The following is a 22,113-nucleotide window of genomic DNA, read 5'->3' on the forward strand; positions in this document are numbered from 1 at the left end:
TCTGCTCTTCAATCTCATTTCCTTGCTCATTATATTAAATAAACATACATTTCCTTTATGAGATGTTAAATATACATAACCTGAAACTGTTTAATGATATAGGGAATGTTTATTAATTGTATGGAAGGCACTGTTATTTCAATTCAGATTTTTTTTTAGAAATGACACAATTTTATTTACAGAAATTAAAAGTTAACAATCCAAAAGCAATCACTTTCATAAAGATATCTGTTTAAACATTACTACGAAGTAGTCTTTTAATAGTAAGTAAAATATTTTTAGTTTCATTCTATACACTCTGTATAAAAGTTTTATAAAAAATTTTGCAAGCAATTGTTCCTACTTGTCGATATATATTATAATTTGTGCAAAATGGCAAAAGACAATTCCATGTAGTGGCACAGTACTTTTCTTTATATCTTTACAATTTATCTTAATGATGGTGTTACATCGGAAGCCCAGTTGTTTTTTCAGAGAAAATATCTTAATTTATGAAATCTACATATGATTAGGCTTTAATATGATATTCCATAGATTCATACAATATTAGCAACGTAATGAGTCTTTAGCTCTCATGGTTATTGTTGGATTCATTTTCAACATTTGAAATATCATCATCTGATGCAGAGCTTCCAACTCTTTCTTCAACCTCACCCATCAGAATTCTGTATTTTTTAGCTATTGCTTCCCAATCTGTCACATTTTCTATCCGTGTGACATTGTTAAAGCTTAGCTGTGATCCCAGAGGGCTCAAGTGTACAACACTCAGAGCAACTGAATCTGAAATCAGATGAAAGACAGATAATTAATGCTTCTTAGTATAAATTATTTACACAGATTTCTCTTCTTCTTGTACAAAAAAATTATTAAGACAGTACTTTGTGAATTTCATGGTGTATAAATAGACTTGTGTGCATGAATCTTTACTGAATCAACCTATTTTCAGTTAATATACAGAGCTAAAATCAGCTCTTTTAATGTAGATACGAGCACAGTTGTGAAATCACAAAGTTACTGAAGTGTTTGAAAGCTGTCCGTATTATATGTTACATTAACATTAGATTGGTGCTTAAGTTCATACCATTTTCCTTAAGTTTAATAAACACAACAATACACATAACAGAGACTTTAGTCATCAATAATATATTCTCCTTATGTTTACAACAGTATGCCAATGCTGGAGTAACTTTCTGATTCTGCAACTGTAGAAATCATGTGATTTTGAAGCAAAAACCTCATTGATTCATGTTCAAAGTGCATTTGCATTTGGAAAAGAAGTTCCTTGAAAGTTGTTTGACAGAGAGCGGAAAAGGTGAAAATCTGAGGGTGCAAGATCAGGCGAATAAAGTGGGTGCAGAATGATTTCCCACCCAGCTTCTGTATAGTGTTTTTTGTCAGTGTCACAGAATCCTATCTGCGACTCAGCATCTCCACTATACGGTGAGTAGCAACTATTCTTTCCATAATACTGTAAATTCCATCCTGGATTTTCAACTGTTTGAGAAGCAGGTGGGCATCATCACGGAGTAGCATCACGTCACGCTGTCTTCCTCATCATTCTTGGATTGCATCTGCAAGACATTTCAGTCATTGACAATACATGTCAGAAGTGATGGTTACACTTGGGGGAAGCAATTCTTAGTATACCACACTGTTGCTATTCCACCAGATGCACAACATTATCTTTTGTGGATGCACACAGGTCTTTGTACGGAGAGTTGCTGCTTTGTTTGGGCTCAACCATTCATTTCTTTTCCTTATGTCAGCTTAAAAACAAGTTGGTGTTGTTCATGAGACAATTTATAACAAGCAAACAGATGCACATATGGCCATCTGCTGATATTTGTGATTTTGGCTTAGAGCATGCAGTACCCATACTCGAAGTTTTTGAAGTCGTTGCACGAAAATGTCATTCGATGATAGAATGATCACAGTTCAGTTTTTTGCCAGTTCTTGAGTATGCAGATGTGGATCACTGTGTATTAATGCATTAAAATGATCTTCAATGAAACCCAAAGGTCTTCCTCAACGTGAACAGTCACTAATGTCAAAACAATCCTCCTTAAACGAGAAAACCATTTTCTTGTTGTGGTTTACCCAGTGGCAGTACGTCCATACATGGTGCAAATGTTTCTGGCTGCCTATGCTGCTGTTACCCCTTTACTGAACTGAAACAGAAGAATATGTCAGAAATGTTCAGATACCTCCATTCAGCATGCCATTCTCTAGCATCCACAGCTCCACTCACTATCTCCATATCTCCACTTGCCATTCCATTTTATAGCACCTGCAGCCCCATTCACTATCTCCAAATGACAAAATGGACAATATGTAAATTCAAATAGCAACAATGAACTATATATAAAAAACTGATGATCAATAAATAAACTAATAGCAACCGAAATACCAACACACTAAACAATAATGTTATGAACTTGTGCACCAACCTAATATAATTTGTAATAAGTTTCAAAAACAGAATTAAATCAATAAACATTGAAACATGAACTTAGATTGATTATTTACAAACAGTCTGCTTACAACAAAACTTCAATGTATCCATGTTGCTGCCAACAGGAGAGAGTTAGTAACCAAGTGAAGTTTTTACTATTGCTTCGATTACTAATTTGTTCAAATTATATTGCTTTATGAAGTGTTAAGACATATCTTCTCAGTAAGTGAAACTCTACAACAACGTCCAAAATAAGATAATTTTGTTTCATAAAGAGGTTGTTGAGAACACCTGAGCCAAATACAGAAACATGTTCACTGGAAAATTGAAATACACATCCTCAATAAAACTCAGAAATATTTTAATAAATCATTGAAGTTAGATGGAAACATTAAAATATCTGCAGAATTAATCTTAACAAAACAGACTAATGAGCTGATAAAAAATAAGATATCAACTGGAGGTAAGTGTTGATTTACATTAATGTAAATGTATTATCTGTTTTTTTCTCTCTTGCATTTAAATAAATTTTGGAATGATTTTATAGTTTTCTCTCTGTTTTCAATTACTGTGCCATCAGCAACATTGTACCCAGGATCTCTGCTAGGGGAGCAATTTACATTAGTTTCATAGAAGGGAGGAGTAGAGGAATCAAAGTGCAATTTGACTCCACTCTCCATGATGTAAGTGCTTAATTGTCCTCTCCAATAAATTATAGTTTGAATGCCACATGATGGTAAGAACTTAAATCAATTCACACAATTCTCTTTAAAAGATACCATATTTGCCAATGAATGTAGAAATTATTTATTTTCTCTGTTGTAATTTCAGACTTATTGTCATCTGCAAGTAGTATACTGAAAGAGACTATGCATTTGCACATGTCAAACTTAAAAGATCTCCCAACTTGTATAGAAATCATTGTCATATCTTAGCCTTTTAACAATATAGAATCTTTGTTGGGATGTTTGTTAAAGATACTAAAATTTTTAAAAAGCTCAGAAGCAATGATGACATATGTATACATCAGAATATTTTTCAAAATTTAACATGTGCTAAAGAACAGTTTTTTTCCATATTCCTCTCAAAACTGCAATAGTGAAAATAAATAATTTATATGGTCAGTGGCAACTGTAATGTCTTTTAAAAAGTTTTACATAATTGTGAACCCCAACCACAAGAAGTTAATCACACAACTCTATTTGTTCACTTCATCTAACCTGCTAACCGGAAAATTTAACCACACTTTGTGCACATCTCAACTTTAGATTGAATGTGGGAGCTTCCTCACTGGACCTGTGAATACCTGCACCTCTAATGTGGCACTGAATGTTGTGAACTTCTGTATCAACAGAATATATGAACTGTGTAGATTACTGGGCACTCAGACTTGGGTGAGGAAATTACAAAAACATCTAAACTGTTCTGGTGTCCTCAAAATTGCATGAAACCCCACATAAAACTGTGTACATTCATTTGGTAAGCAGAACTTCAGGACATGGTGAGTGCATCATCTAGATTCCCACTGATAAACCTTTTGGGTTGGTTTCATTCCACACCAAGTGGTACATGGCTGTGCTTTGTGTGGATACAAATGACCTTGGGAGTTAATACCACAGTCTTTGAATATTACTTTCATGGTATGGTACAGAAATGACTGGTGCACTGATGGTTCTGAAAAGTTAAGAAACAGTATACCTGATGCACTGTGTAGGGTTGTTACTGTATAGCAAGTGCTTGGTGCTTCGGCACTGAGGTTGCATATGGGATTGATTCTATACGTGCCAGCGTAATCCCCTCATGCTTTTGATACACATAGATTTGATCAGTCTGTGCAATATGCACCCACAATCTAGCAGAGATCACACAAATGCTATATAAAGTTGAAGCAGGCATGGCAGATCTCTCCCCCAGGATCTTTAGCTAAGGCACTGTGAGAAATTCAGCATCTTCAGAGAACTTGCCACAGGATTCCTTAGAAATGGAAAATGTTATGGCTTTGAGTCAAATATAAAGCACAGAAACCTCACTGGAACTTTAAGACTTAGAATAATTTGCAGAATGGTTAGATTAAAAAGAGTCTCAAACAGCTGATATCAACAGACAATACTCTTATTTGTGAAAAACTAAAACTGGTACATGTAGCCCTTTCCTTTAACCATTTCCTTGTGAGATGCAACTGGTTTGTTGCTGTTACAGGATTTGAGAAGAAACAGAACACTGTAATACCATTCATTAATAAAATGAGTATTTTACAGGACTCTGAACTCACTATGGGCATTATACTTGGTATTGATGGCAACAGCAAAGTCAGATACACTTCAGATAATTACTTGACAGACACTGTGCCCCTACCTGAGTCTCTAAGGCTGTACTTCACTAACTCAGTACCTCAGTACTCCTGGAACAGAAAGGATCATCTAGATATCAACTGACAATGATCTGAACCCCTCTGGTTGAGCAGCCCTAGAATATTACTCATCCACATAGATGCATAAACCTTTTCTGTGCTTGGATGTTAAATATCCTTTTCAGGAATTTTTCCTTGAACAGTGGCTCTCTCTACATCTGTATGTTTTGATAACATTCTTTACAGCTTGCGTAACTTCCTTCTCTTCATCAGTGCTGTTGTCACCTCCTTGGTTTTCAGCTGGTAACTTCCCTGTTACATAGGATTTATTGGCCAGATTTGAGAGTTTGTCTTTGGACATCATGATTTAGCTTGAAATGTTGCAGCACATACAGGTGGTATGACCATTTATTTTCCTTATGCTGTAATTTATCAAAACACTATTCCTTGTCTTTGCTTCTTTCTCGATATTCCTCTGTTTTGGTGATGTGATAACCATGTAATTTAGAAATAATTTATCTAGGTCTGTTTTGTTTAAACTATTCACATGACATCTACATCCAAAACTGTACTCTGCAAACCACTATGAGGTGCATGGCAGGGGATGCATCCCATTGCACCAGATATTAAGTTTCTTCCTGTTCCATTCGTGTATGGAGCGTAGGAAGAAAGATTGAATGCCTCCGTATGCTAGAGTAATCATTTAAAGCTAGTTCTTGAAACTTTGTTAATAGACTTTCTTGGGATAGTTTACATCTATCTTCAAGAGTCTTCCAGTTCAGTTCCTTCAGTACCTCTCTGACTTCTCCCACAGATTAAACAAACCTGTGACCTTTCATGCTGCCCAACTGTGTGCATTTAATATGCCCTGTTAGTCCTATCTGGTACAGGTCCCACACACTTGAACAATATGCTAGAACTGGTCACACAAGTGATTCGTAAGCAATCTTCTTTGTAGATTGACTGCACTTCCCCTGTATTCTACCAATAAACTGAAGTCTACAACATGTTTTTCCAATGCTAAATCTATGTGAATATTCCATTGCATATCCCTAGAAATGGTTACACCCAGGTATTTGTATGAGTTGGCTGATTCCAACAGTGACTCATTGGTATTACAGTCATAGGATACTACACCTTTCGTTTTTTAAAGTGCAAAATTTTACATTTGTGAACGTTTAAAGCATGTTGCCAATCTCTGCACCACTTTGAAATCTTATCAAGATCTGACTGAATATTTTTGCAGCTTCTTTCAGATAGTACTTCAGGCTTTTTGCAGATGCTGCAGTTACCTATAATGATTTTATTATTAATATTGTCTGCAAGGTCATTAACAAAGAATGTGAACAGCAAGGGTCCCAATGCACTTCCCTGAGGCACATACGAAGTTACTTCTACATCTGACGATGACTATCCATCCAAGATAACATGCTCCATCCTCCCTACCAAAAAGTCCTCAGTCCAGTCACAAATTTCACTTGATACCCCATATGATTGTACTTTTGACAATTAGCATAAGTATGGTAATGAGGCAAATGCTTTTCAGAAATCAAGATAAAGATGATGAAAAGTTGCGATGCCATTGCAAGTGAGATAAGCTGCTCTGCATTCTTTTTTTTTCTAAGGCCTTTGGGTTCACTGGTATCTTGGTAGCCCATGTGAAGAGGCAGTAGCTGGCATTTTCTTGTTCTTGTTACATTTATGGACACTTTGACTCTCAACCCAGGCTTTCTACCACCTGAGCACATAGTTACATGTATAACCTTTCCTGAATCACTTGTATTAACCTCTGTTTTATAGTTATTTTACTGAAAACTTCTCTCTGTCAAAGTTGGCTCGAACTGAACAATAATCTGGAGTTAATGTCACATAAACCAATATTTTCTATTATTGGTTCTGGTGACAAGTGCTTTTCTACAGTTTATGTTCTTCTTCTTCTTCTTCTTCTTCTTCTTCTTCTTCTTCTTTTTATTCCTCCTTCTCCTCTTTTTTATGCAGAAAATGCTGTCATAATATCACTGACAGTGATGCCCTACATTTTCATTGACATCCTGCATTGTTGTTGACATCCTACAGTGTTTGACTGAACCATTTCAACAGATCATTCGAAATACTCATTATTAGCCACTATTTCTACAAACTGTCAGAATATCTAGATTTAGTGATTGAAAACTTCTGTTAGCTAAATGGCAAGTGGCAGTATTTCTTATGTAGCAATTTGACAAGTATAATGTATTATAAATAAAACTTTCTATTAATAGGTGTAAAAATATTTTCTTTGAAAAATACCATTGTAATCCAGTAAATATTCAGCTACTAAAGCAGGTACACAGAAGCTATATAATTAAACTGAGGAGGCAGCTGCTTTTTACAAATTAAGAGCTTTTTTGTTGATTAACTTGATTAAATTTAGATGGCACAAGCATGAGTGGCATAAAGCAGCATAGTGATAACAGTATCGTTAATACAGCATACAGATTAAGTTTCTACAATGTCTTTGTCTTGTGTTGATGTATACCTTGACTCATTTCACATCCCTGAAGGTTCTTCTTTTTGATAGGCTCTATGGAGCACAATGAATGAATGAATGATCCAGACCAGGAGACATTTACCCAAGGACTTTTATATGCAGATTTTTCATGTGATACTGTAATAACTTCCTTTTTTCAGATGATACTGTAATAACTAGATGAGCACATCAGTCCTTTCCTAGTTAGAGGAGAGGGGCCAAAATTGTCACCCATCATCAGTTTGTAAGTTGTAGTGTTTGTCACATCTTGTTTGAAGGTTCTATTTTCCCTTAACTGTATGAAGTCTCATGAGCCTTAGACAGAGTAGAAAAGGGCAATAACAGAACTCAGTACTTTTTTTAATCAGTTTTTGGGAATGTATTATCACAATTGTCATTCCACTGTCAAGATGACTATACAGTCATCTCGACAGTGGAATGACAATTATGGTGATACAAATGTAAGAACAGTACAACACCCAGTCCCTGAGCGGAGAAAATCTCAGACCCTCCTGGTATTTGAACCTGAGCCCCTTCGGTTAGCAATACATCATGCTGACTGCACAGCTACTGAGGTGGACTATTTTATTGTTTGATGTGAAGTCAAGCCCACCTTTTATCCATCAGTAAATAGTTCCAATGAGTATTCAGTTTTAAGCTGACAGTGAAATTGTCCACCACAACTGGCATCACATCTCCCTCCTCCAGACAGTTGCAGGAGGTGATGTCAGGAATCCTGATGACTTCTCACAATTGCGTTGAAGTAATGAAACAGTTGATTCAGTACAGAAATAATCACTGTAATCTTGCCTCACTCTGGTAATAGTTTGCTGAACCATGGTCTTTGCAATCTAGATAGTTGCAGTGTTCACAGAGCAGCACATCCATCACTGCTTACTTAGCAACATTCCTCACTTTGCCAGGAAAGCGACTATCTTCAAAGCTGACTGCAATACTGTGGAATGATTGTATTAGAGGTATGCTGTACCGCATTTGCTATGTGGTCCACCAATTCCTGCAAGGAGTCATAATGTTCAAACACAGCCAGTTGGCTCTACAGCCACCAGTTAACCATGCTGAGCATCCATTTTACCAAGTTTTTTTGAGGCGTAGCTCAATCCACTAGGTATATGCATCAGGAACAAGAATACAAATCATTAAGCACTTTCCCATAGAAAAGTGTGTGCAAGAGCTTCACACTCTCATTTTCTGTGCTGAAACACTCAACAGTTTCAGATTTATGGTGCATCAACAGCAAAGCAACTGATGAAGAATTCTTGATGTGAGAATGCAATTCCTGTCTATGGTGCTGCCTTGTTACATTTCTGATGTGACACTTGTTTGCCCTATATAAATATTGTGTGGCAACATTGCTGCACACATTTGCACTTTTAGGCAGAGGAATTATGCCATAAAATATTCTTGCAAAGTAAGTAGATAAGTTGAAAGTTTTTCAGGCTCACTGTCAACATGATTTATCATTTTTTTGACATCACTTATTATTTCATCAGAGCATTCCTCTTTCATTTCTTTGTTTCAGTATTTATAATATCCCAGTATGAGACAATATCTTTATTTTCACTGAGAGCATTTGGCTTTTCAATCACAACTGAGTACTCCTCTAATTCCTGCAATTTAAGAAACCATTCTGTGTATTTAGCTGTTGTCTCAGGATGCAGCACTGTGTTCTAAAGTTACTTGAATAATTTTATGATCATAGTCTCAAATGTCTTCTTCATACAGAAGGGTGATGCGTTGCAAATGTTGTTCTTCCCTTTTCATTAGAGTAAATATTTTTGATACACATATTTCCTGTTACTACTGACATTTAAATTCACTTCTACAGGGCACACTGCTTAAATCCGGGTATACAAATTTTTTTTAAAGTAAATTTATTAAATCAAAATACAAAAGAAAATGAAAATACTTTTAATGATATGAATATAATAGAGGGAAACATTTCACGTGGGAAAAATATATCTAAAAACAAAGATGCTGTAACTTACCAAACGAAAGTGTTGGTATGCTGATAGAGACAATAACAAACACAAACACACACACAAATTTCAAGCTTTTGCAACCGACGGTTGCTTCATCAGGAAAGAGGGAAGTAGAGGGAAAGATGAAAGGATGTGGGTTTTAAGGGAGAGGGTAAGGAGTCATTCCAATCCCAGGAGCCGAAAGACTTACCTTAGGGGGAAAAAGGGACACACACACACACACACACACACACACACACACACACACACACACACACACACACACACACACACACACACACATCCATCCGCACATATACAGACACAAGCAGACATATTAAAGGCAAAGAGTTTGGGCAGAGATGTCAGTCGAAGCGGAAGTACAGAGGCAAAGATGTTGTTGAATGACAGGTGAGGTATGAGCGGTGGCAACTTGAAATTAGCAGAGGTTGAGTACTGGTGGGTAACGGGAAGAGAGGATATATTGGAGGGCAAGTTCCCATCTCCAGACCACCTACTCCAGTCATGTAACCCGGAAGGTGTACACGATCAAAGGCAGAGCCACGTGTGAAAGCACCCACATGATTTACCAACTGATCTGTCTACACTGTGAAGCTTTCTATGTGGGAATGACCAGCAACAAACTGTCCATTCACATGAACGGACACAGGCAGAGAGTGTTTGTTGGTAATGAGGATCACCCTGTGGCTAAACATGCCTTGGTGCATGGCCAGCACATCTTGCACAGTGTTTCACCATCCGGGTTATCTGGATACTTCCCACTAACACCAAACTATCAGAACTCCAGAGATGGGAACTTGCTGTTCAGTATATCCTCTCTTTCCATTACCCACCAGGCCTCAACCTCCACTAGTTTCAAGTTACTGCCGCTCATACCTCAACTGTCATTCAACAAAATCTTTGCCTCTGTACTTCCGCCTTGACTAACATCTCTGCCCAAACTCTTTGCCTTTACATATGTCTGCCTGTGTCTGTATATGTGCAGATGGATGTGTGTGTGTGTGTGTGTGTGTGTGTGTGTGTGTGTGTGTGTGTGTGTGTGTATACCTGTCCCTTTTTCCCCCCTAAGGTAAGTCTTTCCACTCCCGGGGTTGGAATGACTCCTTACCCTCTCCCTTAAAACCCACATCATTTTGTCATTCCCTCTCCTTCCCTCTTTCCTGATGAAGCAACCATCAGTTGCGAAAGCTTGAAATTTGTGTGTGTGTTTGTGTTTGTTATTGTCTCTAACAACATACCAATGCTTTCATTTGGTAAGTTACAGCATCTTTGTTTTTTGAAAATATTTTTACATATACATAGCGGTATCTATAAAGAGTAACATTACCCTATGTAACCCCTTCAACCTCTAATTTTGTCCTGAAGTGATTGCATGCACTCTTTAAAATATCACTGTCCATACTGGTGAATGCTGCTTCGATATTAGGGTACCTTGTCTTACAGGTAAGTCTTTCAACTGTGCTCCAAATGTAGTAGTCAATAGGGCCCAAATCCAGGCTATTCAGGGGCCAGAACTCCTTTGACCAGAACATGTCAATGTTATCCGAGAGCCAGTTTTGGGCTAAATGGTTCATATGAGGTCCTCCTCTGCCATCCGACACATTGTTCGCTGGCTGACATTCAATACTGATGCCGATTTCCTAAGCGATAGCTCCAGGTTCTCCGAAATCAGCTCCTGAGTCTTTTCAATGACTGCTGCAATTCCTGACACATGTTTTGTCAAATGAGGTTTCCTAGCCTGGTTATCAGAACTTTCGTCAGACTTGTCCAATGCATTATACTTGGCCAGAATATCATAAACAGTTGATCTCAGGTACCAGTAGAATTGAACTATTTCAATGGACGAACGTCCAGTGCAAAGACTTTTGATTAATCATGGTTTTTCAGTTGTACTCCACACCTGTCCGTAATGTCTTGGCCATTTTGGGGTTCTGACTATTTACTAGATGTTTATGGCTTTCAAGAACACCTTCAGTGGAACTACGATATGGCAGGAAATTCAAATTGAAATTTGTCCAGATTTAGCTGTTACACCCTGTATACTGCTCTCAGGCAGTAGGATGTCAAGCTCTCTTAGGAAGCAGGGAGTAAGTTTCTACCAGTTGGCTAGCTGACACAGCAGACAGCTTTTGACTGAGAGAATTATAATCCATTTTCATCTCACAAGCACCTACACAATTAAAAGTTAGTCAGCATCTTGCACATCTGAGCAAGCCTAAAACAATTCAGTTGTGCTAGTTCCCTTGAGATTACCCACTAGTGACTATTTCACCTCAACACCCCATTAATAAAAGTACTCTTCAAGATCAAGGTTTGTACCATCTTGACAACTGGAGCATTTAAATTAGAATCTCCACTCCTCATCATAGACATTCCACCAACATGCTATACAGTAGTGGCTGAATCATGACTGGATTCTATTATAACAAAAGACTGGGGACATTTTCCAGCCCCCTGCCCAGGAACTTTACATGCATCAAATCTGTATTCAGTCCAAGACTGGCCACTACCTAAGTGGCAACAGCAACAAATCAAAAACTATGTCCAAACTGTTCTTTTAATATAACAGTGAAAATTGAGTATAGGAATTAGAACACAGATCAATAGCAAAGTTGAAATAATTACTCTTGCACAATGATGATACATTACACCTATTGGCCACCACATTTCATGATTAGTTCCTAAATACTAAGAGAAAACATTGCACCTACTAATTAACAACCAAATGCAGATATACTACATTTATTCCAGCAGTAATTACAGTGCTCTGCAAAACTTAAGAATGAGATAGGTAAAGTAACATAACATATTAACAACTTGGTGGAAACGAATGACAGTGTGGGAGCATGTTGCCAGAGGTCTCCCAGTCATGCACGTAAAGCTGGATGTCACTTGATGTGAGGTCAGAGTATTATACTGCCAAATAGAGATGGCCACACAACACAAGGTAGTTGAAGGAACAGAAGAAGTCAGTGCATGCCCATCAATGAGAGGTCACGATGCACTATAGTAGTGTTCTTTACTATAGCATGGCTCAGAGACATCAGCTGGATGACTTTACATGAGCAGAATCACCAGAAAGCTGGAAGAAGGATGCAGTGAGATGTATGTAGCCCACGGCTTTGGTATTGCTCACAAAACTGTTTCATGTGCATGGGGAGTGTTCCAAACCACAGGCACTGCTGCCCAAAGGAGAGGAGGTGGTTGACCTTGATCAACAGTGGCAGCATGACAACAACATTATGCAACAAGCTAGAATGACCATCAGACAATGGGTGCAATTGTAGTTACATACAACAGGACTGCAAGAAATGCAATGTCATGCTTCACATTGGCACAGTGACTGCATGGGGAATAGTCTTTTTGCCAGATGATCAGTACATTGTGCTCCATAAACACCCTCACATCAACAGCAGCGTTTGTGATAGTGCCATGAGCATAGTGACTGGAACAATGAGGAGTGGGCTTGTGTGATATTCTCAGACTGGAGCAGATTCTGTTTGAGTAGTGATTCTAGACATACCCTCATATGATGAGAGGTGGGAACACGTAATGCACACAAAAACATTGTTTACATGTTTGTTTTAGTGGTAAACATAGTCTGGTGTAGGAAGGCATAATGTTACATGGGTGCACTGACCTCTAAATCTTTGAACACACTAATGCACCTGTCAACATTATTGTGACACTGTACTCCTTCCCTGTGTGTCTTTCCAGGGTTGCATTCGACCCTGACTTTGTTTTTATGGCTGACAATAAGAACAGTTGTTGAACTGGCATGTACATCCCATGACCTAAATTCCACTGAGCACATGTGGAAGGCATTAGGGAGATGTTTTGCAGAATGTCCACATGCACCAATGACCATTCAGCAGTTGTTAACCATGGTGATGGAGGAATGCAATGCCCTCCCACAAGAACCTCTTACCAACTTTACGGCCAGCATGGGAGCATGTTGCACAGCATGCACTGCTGTCCATAGTGATCACACATCCTATTCAGAAACATGTCTGGCCTTTTGTAATACCTAGTGGATAATCACAAATCACGGTGACTTCTGTGTAACTATTTTCTTGGAATATAAGGTCATATGTGTTCGCCTTATTGTGCATTTCTTTCACTTGCCTTCTGTACTATATTGTGGCAGTTCTTTCCATGTACGGTCCAAGTTTCACTGAGCTATGTTACTTGGCAGTGACACAACATGTGACAGTTACATTTGTCCTGTATGTACATTAGGCCATGTTATATACCAGACATCAAGACTCTTTCAATTGTTTTCTTGTACGTTTACACTGTAGGCAGTGCCTCTTCTCTCTGCCATCCAAAAAACTGCCAGGTCACAATGCAAAGCACAAGCGGCCCCTTCACAGCAGATGGAGACACTCAATTGCTGTTGTGCTTTGCCAATGACCTGTGTCTGTGCTTCGTTCATCATTTCTGCACAGGTCAACATAAGTGTGTACCACAGTTGCCTAAAATATGTCTTCCACTTTCACAAGCATCTTTTGTTGAACTAAGAGAATAATATTAGAACATGTTACTCCTGAGAATCTTAAATTACACAACACCACTCAGCAGCAGCTCCTTCAAACTGTGCAAGTGGCCACAGCCCACCAACATACCCATGGCCTAAGCGTCCACCAGCTCCCCTGCTTGACTGTTACATTCCCACTCCCTTACCCTCTTCATTTTCCCTTGCCATCCCCTAACCAGCCAGCTGACCACAAATACTCAATGTTGGTATGGCATGAGGTGTGAATTTGGTGCCCGTGTGTGAGAGAGTGTTACAGGGTTTGGTCTTATACTAGGAAAATTATAGCACATAAATGGACTGTTTATGCTTTCTGATTGTAAAAAATCTTTATTCTGCAACTGTGCACACTCAATAACATGAATACTAGTATTAAAATTAGAACTGCAGTAACTTAAGGTAAAATTGCATCCATTTACGATATAAAAAGAGGGAGCATCTCTAAGTCATTAATAAAGACTTGACAACAAATGACATTTTCATACATAAATCATTCGTATCATATCCTTGAAGGACGTCATCATTAATGGGATCTACAGTTTAGTGTGTGTGTGTGTGTGTGTGTGTGTGTGTGTGTGTGTGTGTGTGTATATGTATTTTTTTATGCTTGTCTGTGACTCAACACCTCCCCTATACGGTGTATAATAGTGTCATTATTCCCCCTCATCTGGATTGACTTGGAATTGTTGATTTTTTTTACAATAACATCTAAATTAGCATCATGAAACAATGACTTGCATAAAAAAGAAAATACTTTTGGTATGCCTGGTAAGACTTTCATACCTTTAGGAGCAACTTGGCCTTTCTTAACTTTTGCTAGCCATTTTGCTCCCATTTTTGATCTTGCACTGGCTCTAGACCTCTGGAGACCCATCATTTGCACCAGACTGGGTCTCTTACGTTTTGTCACTGAAAAGTTCAAGGTAACCATGTTATTGTAACTTTATGTTTAATATAATTATATCATTAATGTAACTGTGCAGCTAGTTTTTAAATCTAAAAATATGACATAACATTTTAATAGTTCATATCAACTTTCCTTTTATATAAGCTAGCTACAACAACTTTTTATTTTCAGAAGCCTTCATTTTAGTTCTAGAGCTGTTTTTTTTTTTAAATTTTGTTACAGTATCAGTAAATTTAATTCGTATACTCTAATAAAAGTGATACACTTGTTAAGAAATGAGTATGCATAAGCTATTGATTTTTATTCACATGCAAAGGATATACTTGAAAACTTGCTTTTAGGTGTAGCATGTAATATACTGCTGTAGAAAACTACTAGCAGATCAGATTACATGTACGACTCTTATAACATAACAGTATAACAACTTACTCTTCTGCTTGCATAAACGAAGGAAGTAAAGAAGCCATGATGTAATGAGATTTAATGGTGACGGAGTGGTTGTAGTACGATGCATATTGCGAATTAGCTTTGCTAAACCATATTTCCACTCAATATCTGACTGTGCTTGGATACGCTGATATGTGTCACTCATCATAGCAATAAGCAGATTTATCAATACAACAACAGACACCAGCATGTACACCATGAACATGCCCTTAAAGAGAGCATTCGTCCAATCTGGCTGAGTCTTGTTAGTATGTTTTCTGACATTTTCAACAGTTGTCATCCCAAACACAGCAAAAAACAGCAATTCAAATGCTTCCAGTGGTGTGAGATACACTGAAATAGGTACAAAAAAAGACAACTCAGTTTTCAGAATGTAGTGGTCATTTTGGTAGTAGCAACATTTTTCAATGGTATCACTTTAAACAAAAGGTTTACTCTAATGATTTTATGTTATAAATATAAAGTTAAAAATATTTTATTTTAATCTGAAATAATGTAATACTTAAACATTTATGTGAAAATCAAAATATATGTCATCAAAAAATTCAAAGAAAAATATTTTAAAATCTGTGTAGTGGAAAAGACAAAGTCTTTAAAAGAAACTAATTCAATTAAACTTCCTGACAGATTGAAACTGTGCAAAAAGTTAAAGATTCATTCTGCAAACTCTTTCACTACTGATAACTTTGCAAAACCAGAACAGCCTGCCGCTGATACAGTATTATGTTTGTTAAAGATTCATAGAGCCAATTGTTGTATACTAGGAAAAGGAAATTAATCAAAAAATGCAAAAAATTAGATTTAGAAACACTGTTGATGCAAGATGGAAATGAGGGTATGAGAGATTAGGGAAAAATAAGAAAATGTGTTATGGTAAGTACGGAAAAGTGCTTAAGGTGAACAGGGGGGGAAGAAAGAGGATGGGGCCAAACTGTAAATGGAAAAGAGCAAAAAGGAAACAGGAAAGGATGACAGATTACTAAATGGGAAGGAGGAGGGGAAAAAATTTAAAAAATAAAATAAATAAATAAATAAAAAATAAAAAAATAAAAAAATAGATCAATGTTCTGAGCATCTTTTCTCCAGAGAGCACCTGTTCTCCACAAGAATTTATAACATTTGGTTGGTGAATAAAGTAATTCAGTACAAACATTTGTATTTCTGTAGAAAGAAAGTCCCAAGTTCTAATTTTTTAACTTACTTATGAGGTAACAGAATGTAATGTCAGCAAAAACATCAAAAAATTCAATATGTAGAAATGATTTTTAGTCATGGGAACAATATCTAAACATTCAGTTTATAAGGTAAGAATAATGTTGATTTCCCAAAAATCATTCAAGGTATACCCAGTATGGAAGCCCTATTTTTTTGGAAATTTTTTTAAAAATAAGTTATCTTTTTCAGATATTTACGTCAATGAAAAGCTGAACACAAATGTGCAGTTCAGACTACAACAATGCTGTAGCTGAAACGAGAAAGCAGTTCTGCAAATGTTTGAAGCTGTATATTCATTATAATATTATGTGACTACAAGGAGAGGAAAGGGTGATCATAAAGTAGTAACAAAAGCAGTAAATGAAAACTGAATCTATGAAGCAAGTGTTCTTCAAAATTAAATTACAATACACTATCAACAGAAAAAAACTTCCACTTTTGTAGCAGGCAAAGGCAAGGATAAATAAAATGCAGCTTCCCTAATCTGGAAAAAGAGAAAAAATGGTTGCAAAGAATTAGAATCATTCAACAACTTCATAAGAACGTCATCCAGGGATCCCAGATCAAAGGAGACAAAGTATGAAACAGTGGAAGAGACTCCTAAACTATACTTCAATTAAAGTAATTTGGTGGCTGACATTTCAGTATGTCAAGTGGCAGGGGCCAACCACAAGCCAATAACAGATCTTTCTCAAATTCAAAGCACCCCATGTGTTGCCTGTTTAGAAGGTAGATGCAGAGCTCGTCAAGTGTGGCCAGTCGCATGCTGGCAACACTGCCCTTCCATTGCAATCTGTTAACTGATAGTTACTTTATTTGAACTATAATCATATTTCCAATTGAATTAAATTAACTGAAATGAAATGGAAGACCCTCCTGTGGTCTTACATATTACTCCGGCAGAGTGATGTTTAACACTGTATCTACCTACCAGACAAATGATGATGGAAATCTTTAAAAAATTTTGCTGTTTAGTTGAAACTTTTTGGAGTTTTTGTTAAGCGTTTTTGCATGTAATGAGACGTTCCTTATGGTGCAAAGTCTCATTTGGAATTTAATGTATTGTATTGTATATATAAACTGGGGACCTAGAAACAATGGAGAGGCTGCGTCCTGCCACAGTCCACTGTGGTTCACAACTCCACAATGGGCCACAGCAGTCCACCCACCCCACTGCCGCCCCACACTGAACCCAGGGTTACTGTGTGGTTTGAGCCCCAGTGGACCCTCCCCAGGAACATCTCATACCAGATGAGTGGAAACCCAATTGTTTGCGTGGTTGAGTAATTATGGTGTATGCATACGTGAAGACAGTGTTTGTGACACAAATTTAATGTATGTTATGAAACAATGTTTGAAAATTGTTAAAGGAGAAAGTCTTCTTATTTATTGATAAGAGTTCTATATATGTAGAAGAATTTCAATTCCAGTGTTAAGCAAGCCTGCAACATCTGCTACAATGGCTGATCATACTGCACCACCATAGTCATACATAAATCTATTTCAGGTGCGGAAACTGATAACCATAAAAAGATAAACTCAAATCTGAGGCCATATACATGCGGATCATTGCACTCTCCATCTATACTTTGATTAAAACATACAGTGCATTCAAAAAGAAGAGAGCTGGAGACTGTAAATGGCTGAAAATATCATTGTGTCATTTCCTGAAGAAGAGGGTGCTGTCCCTATTAGAGTGCTTGCTGAGGTTCCAAACTCACCACTAAAGGACATGAGCACATACCTCCATGATGACAGAGTGAGCATGCACATGTATCAATGTCCATTGCTTCACAGCTGTGCTCAGAGCAATGAAAAGGAGACTTCAAAAGGAGACCAATGAGGTATAATTTACTTCATGACAGCAGAAGGAACATGAGGAATGAAGATTCATCAAAAAATGACACATGTGTACGGAGAGCACTGCATGTCTTTTGCAATGGTCAGGGTGTGGCACAAATGACTGAGGGAATGACAGATGGCATCGGTTGATTATACTCAGTCTGGAATGCCACACCACTTTGCTGGTGCCTTTGTCCAGCAGGTGAATGCCCTCGTTATTCCTGACAAGTGAATTACAGTAGCAGCCAAAGCAGCAGAGGCCGGATCAAGCATCAGAAGTGTTGATGCCTCATTAAATACAGATTGAAATTTCAAAAAGTCTTCAGCTATCAGAGGAAGCATATTGAGTGGGACTCTCCCTTGAACATCTGCAGCACTATGCCAAGTAAGTGAATGAGTTCTGGTCTTGAGTGGTCACTGGAGATGAGATGTGGAGTCATCACTTTGAGTCCGAGTCAAAATGATAAAGTCTCCAGTGGAAGCAGGCAAACTCACTGCTACCCAAAAACTCCAAGACCATGCACACAAGGGTGAAAAGGATATGCTCACCTCCTTCCCTGACTAAAAGGGTCCCCTTTGTATCAACTTGCTGCACCATAGGAAAATGGTGAAAGTGCAGTTTACACACAAACCTTGATCACTCTTCACAAAGCAATCAACTCAAAACAATCAGGGCAGCTCACCAGTGTGGTCGTTTGTACCGTGAAAATGAAAGGGCCTCATATAGATAACACTGTCACGGAGATATTGCAGACATTCAGAAGCGAGGTCCTCAGTCACCCTCAATAGAGTCCACACCTGTCTTCCTGTGTTTATGTCATTTTTGGTGGGCTGAAGAAGATTGTGTACTGCCATAAATTTCTTCATGATGTGACCACAGTGGCTCAGGACCTTCATGCTCTCTCATGTAAGGGTTTTACACTAATCACTTGCCTGTGAGTGTGCTTTTATCCTATTGAAGTCAAAATTACATTCAGCACCTTGCTTAATTACCTTCTAGGAGCCATTCTCATGCAAAAATGCATGGATGACTAACACACTGTTGCATACACTTCAAACACACTGAATCAGGCACAACAGTGCCACTCCCAGATAGAAAAAGAAGCACTTGCTATTGTGTACCCACTCAAAAAATTTCATGTTTTCATCTACTGTTCTAAATTTCATTTCATTACTGATCATAAATGTCTGGTTTCTCTTTTTCATCCCTTGGCATCTCTTCCAGACAAAGCGGCCCATCGCCTGCAACACTGAGCTCTTGTTTCTGTTGTGCTATAACTACAAGACTGCCTTCCACCCCACAGCATAACACGCTAATGCCGGTGCTCTTTCTCAGTTGTTGACTGGTCTTGACCTTGCACTTGATCAGGATGAACTTTGTGTTTCCATTTAGACATCAAAGCCAAAACACTGTTGATGGTTTTCCCATTACCAATTTTCAACTGTCGGCAGCTGTCACAGCCAATTCTGTCTTGCATCAGGTTGTTCCCTTTGTCTACCTCGGCTTGCCAGATAAACCACTGCACCAGTTGTCAGACCCTTTGTGTAATTATTATGCTCTCCAATACTACTGCTCAGTTCTTGATGTGTGCTATTGTTGGATACTGAAGAGTCAGCTCCCAGTGTTGTGGTCCTGTCCGCACTGTGGCGGGATGTTATGCACCTTCCCCACATGGATTACTGAGGTATTTCTCATACAAAGTTGCTAGCCCACTGACACATTTTAGTGGTATTGACAATGAAATCAGGTGTGTGTTGTCAGTCTGCTTGCAGTGCGCCACCCATCGGGTAGCACCATGGGCCTCTCTTTCCTCATGGCCTGTACCCCCCAGCGCCTTTTGCGAATCCATCCCTTAACTCCTTCTGGATTGTACTAGTTGATGGTTTCTCAAATTTTCCTTATGTGGTTTGTTGCCCATCAACAACCACTGTGGCTACAGTCATGGGCCTCACAAAGATTTTTTCTTTGGTAAGATTACCATACATGCTTGTGACAGACACCAGCCTGCAATTTGTGTCTCAAGATTTTGAAGATTTTTGTTCAAAGAGTGGTATTTGGCATGTTACAGCCCCTTCATTTTGTCCTCAGTCAAATGGTTAGGTGAAATGACTAAAAACTCAAATGAAAAAATATGTCACCTGGTCTTCTTCTGAGGAAATCCTTGATAGGTTGTTGAGCTCCTAAAGGTTCACTATCATTGGCGACCATAGCCCGGTGGAACTGCTTCACGGCTGCCAGCCTCGTATGCTGCTTTATCTGCTCTGGCCAACTCCTGGCTACCAGCCGGCATCCACCTCGGATGGGTTCCATTTGGGCTCCACCATCTGAGCCTGCAGGTTTGGCCAGCACCACTAAGTGGATACCAGTGGTCATCCATCATTGCAGAGGTCCCTGACTCTGTGTCATGTGCACCTCTAATGGCTTGTGTCCTGACACTATGACCAGCTCCTCCCACATGTGACTGACTATGTGCCAGAGACCCCAACACTCCTGCGGCTGCCTCCACCATCTGCGCTGACCCTCACAGTGTGGTCTATGCCCCCTCAACTCCTGTGCCCTTCTTCAATCTGGGTGCCACTGCCAGGCAGAGCAATTAGCGACAGGTTGTCTCCATCTCCCCAGCCCATGTTGCCACCATTTCTGCCGCCACCACCTCTGTTGCTGAGTGCCAGATGTGAACATGGATATGGAGCCTCCATCACCGGTGTCCCCTTATGGTCTCTGATGGGGAAGTTCACACCACGCCTGTGATGCCCGTGCCATTTTGGACTGTATTCTCCTATGAAACTGATACCTATGACAGCATGACACATGCTCCAGCAGTTAGCTCCATCTGATGAAGACATGGGCATCTCCACAATGAATAGTTTTCCACAAAGGGGGAAGGAGTGTTGTAACCCTATACAGTATGTGCTTGTGATTAAACAGCGCGTGCATGTACGGCTGACAACTTGGCACAGATGGCACAGCAAGTGCTGTGCCACGTGCAAACAGCTGTACATAAGCCGGTGCGCTGGGCCGCAATAATAAGCACACGATGTATGTTTAAGTTTCAGTATGGCACAAAGTTATTTCTCACAACATATTCAGTACATTGCTGGTTCAGATTTCTGAGTAGTTTTTCAGGGATCTAATTTCATATTGTTGCATCTTCATTGATTTCACTCCCACTGATACTATTTGTTTCATTTCAATGAATTTAAGTCAATCCATATACATCCCTTTAGCCGACAAAGCCATCACCCACCAAATCTGGTCACTCCAGTGATGCTCCCCCACATACCAATTGGAAGGACCTCTGGTTGTAGCCCTCAGGACTTACAGGAAGGAACATTAATGCCAATGATAGTGTATCTCAAGCGTGGAGGTTTGCTTAGGCAGTCCAATAGCCTAGGCAGCTGCTCACAATAAGGAGATGTTCTGGGTTTGTGAAGTGGTTTGGCACAAGTTTTCATTTTTCACAGTGTATTCATCACGTTGCAGGTTTCCCATTTTTGAACAATTGTTATGATTTCATTTCATATTATTGCATCTTTACTGATTTCATCCCCTCTGACTCTATTTTATTTTAATGTGTTTAACACAGTTGGTATACTGTATATCCTTATGACTTGGTAGGCCATGGTTTTCCAATAGCATTCTCATACACCCTGTGGGGGAACTGTGGGTAGTGGTGTTTGGAGATGGTAGAAGCAACATCAGTGGCAATGAAAATTTGAGCCAGACCTGGAGGTGTTTTCAGATAAACTAATATGGAGGTAACGCTGTGGAAATGCCACAATTTTGTGTTAAAAAGACTGCACCCGAGTACAGGTCAGGGCACGAGTTTCTTGATGCGTGAGCCACCTGTCCCTTG

The 22,113-nt window shown here is 38.7% G+C and overlaps 1 protein-coding gene across 1 annotated transcript in view; it reads right to left on the reverse strand.

The window, feature by feature from the left end:
• Window positions 1–331: 331 nt before the first annotated feature.
• The window catches only part of LOC126416840 (serine/threonine-protein phosphatase 6 regulatory ankyrin repeat subunit A), a 448,195-nt gene continuing 426,413 nt past the window's right edge, over window positions 332–22,113 (reverse strand). The window contains exons 20-22 of the mRNA XM_050084723.1: window positions 15,182–15,532; window positions 14,629–14,754; window positions 332–780 (exon numbers count right to left, since the gene is read on the reverse strand). Coding sequence (XP_049940680.1) covers window positions 566–780; window positions 14,629–14,754; window positions 15,182–15,532 — 692 coding nt within the window. The 3' untranslated portion in view covers window positions 332–565. The remainder of the gene's footprint in view (window positions 781–14,628; window positions 14,755–15,181; window positions 15,533–22,113) is intronic.

Source organism: Schistocerca serialis, chromosome 8, assembly GCF_023864345.2.
Source record: "Schistocerca serialis cubense isolate TAMUIC-IGC-003099 chromosome 8, iqSchSeri2.2, whole genome shotgun sequence".
Lineage (NCBI taxonomy): Eukaryota > Metazoa > Arthropoda > Insecta > Orthoptera > Acrididae > Schistocerca > Schistocerca serialis.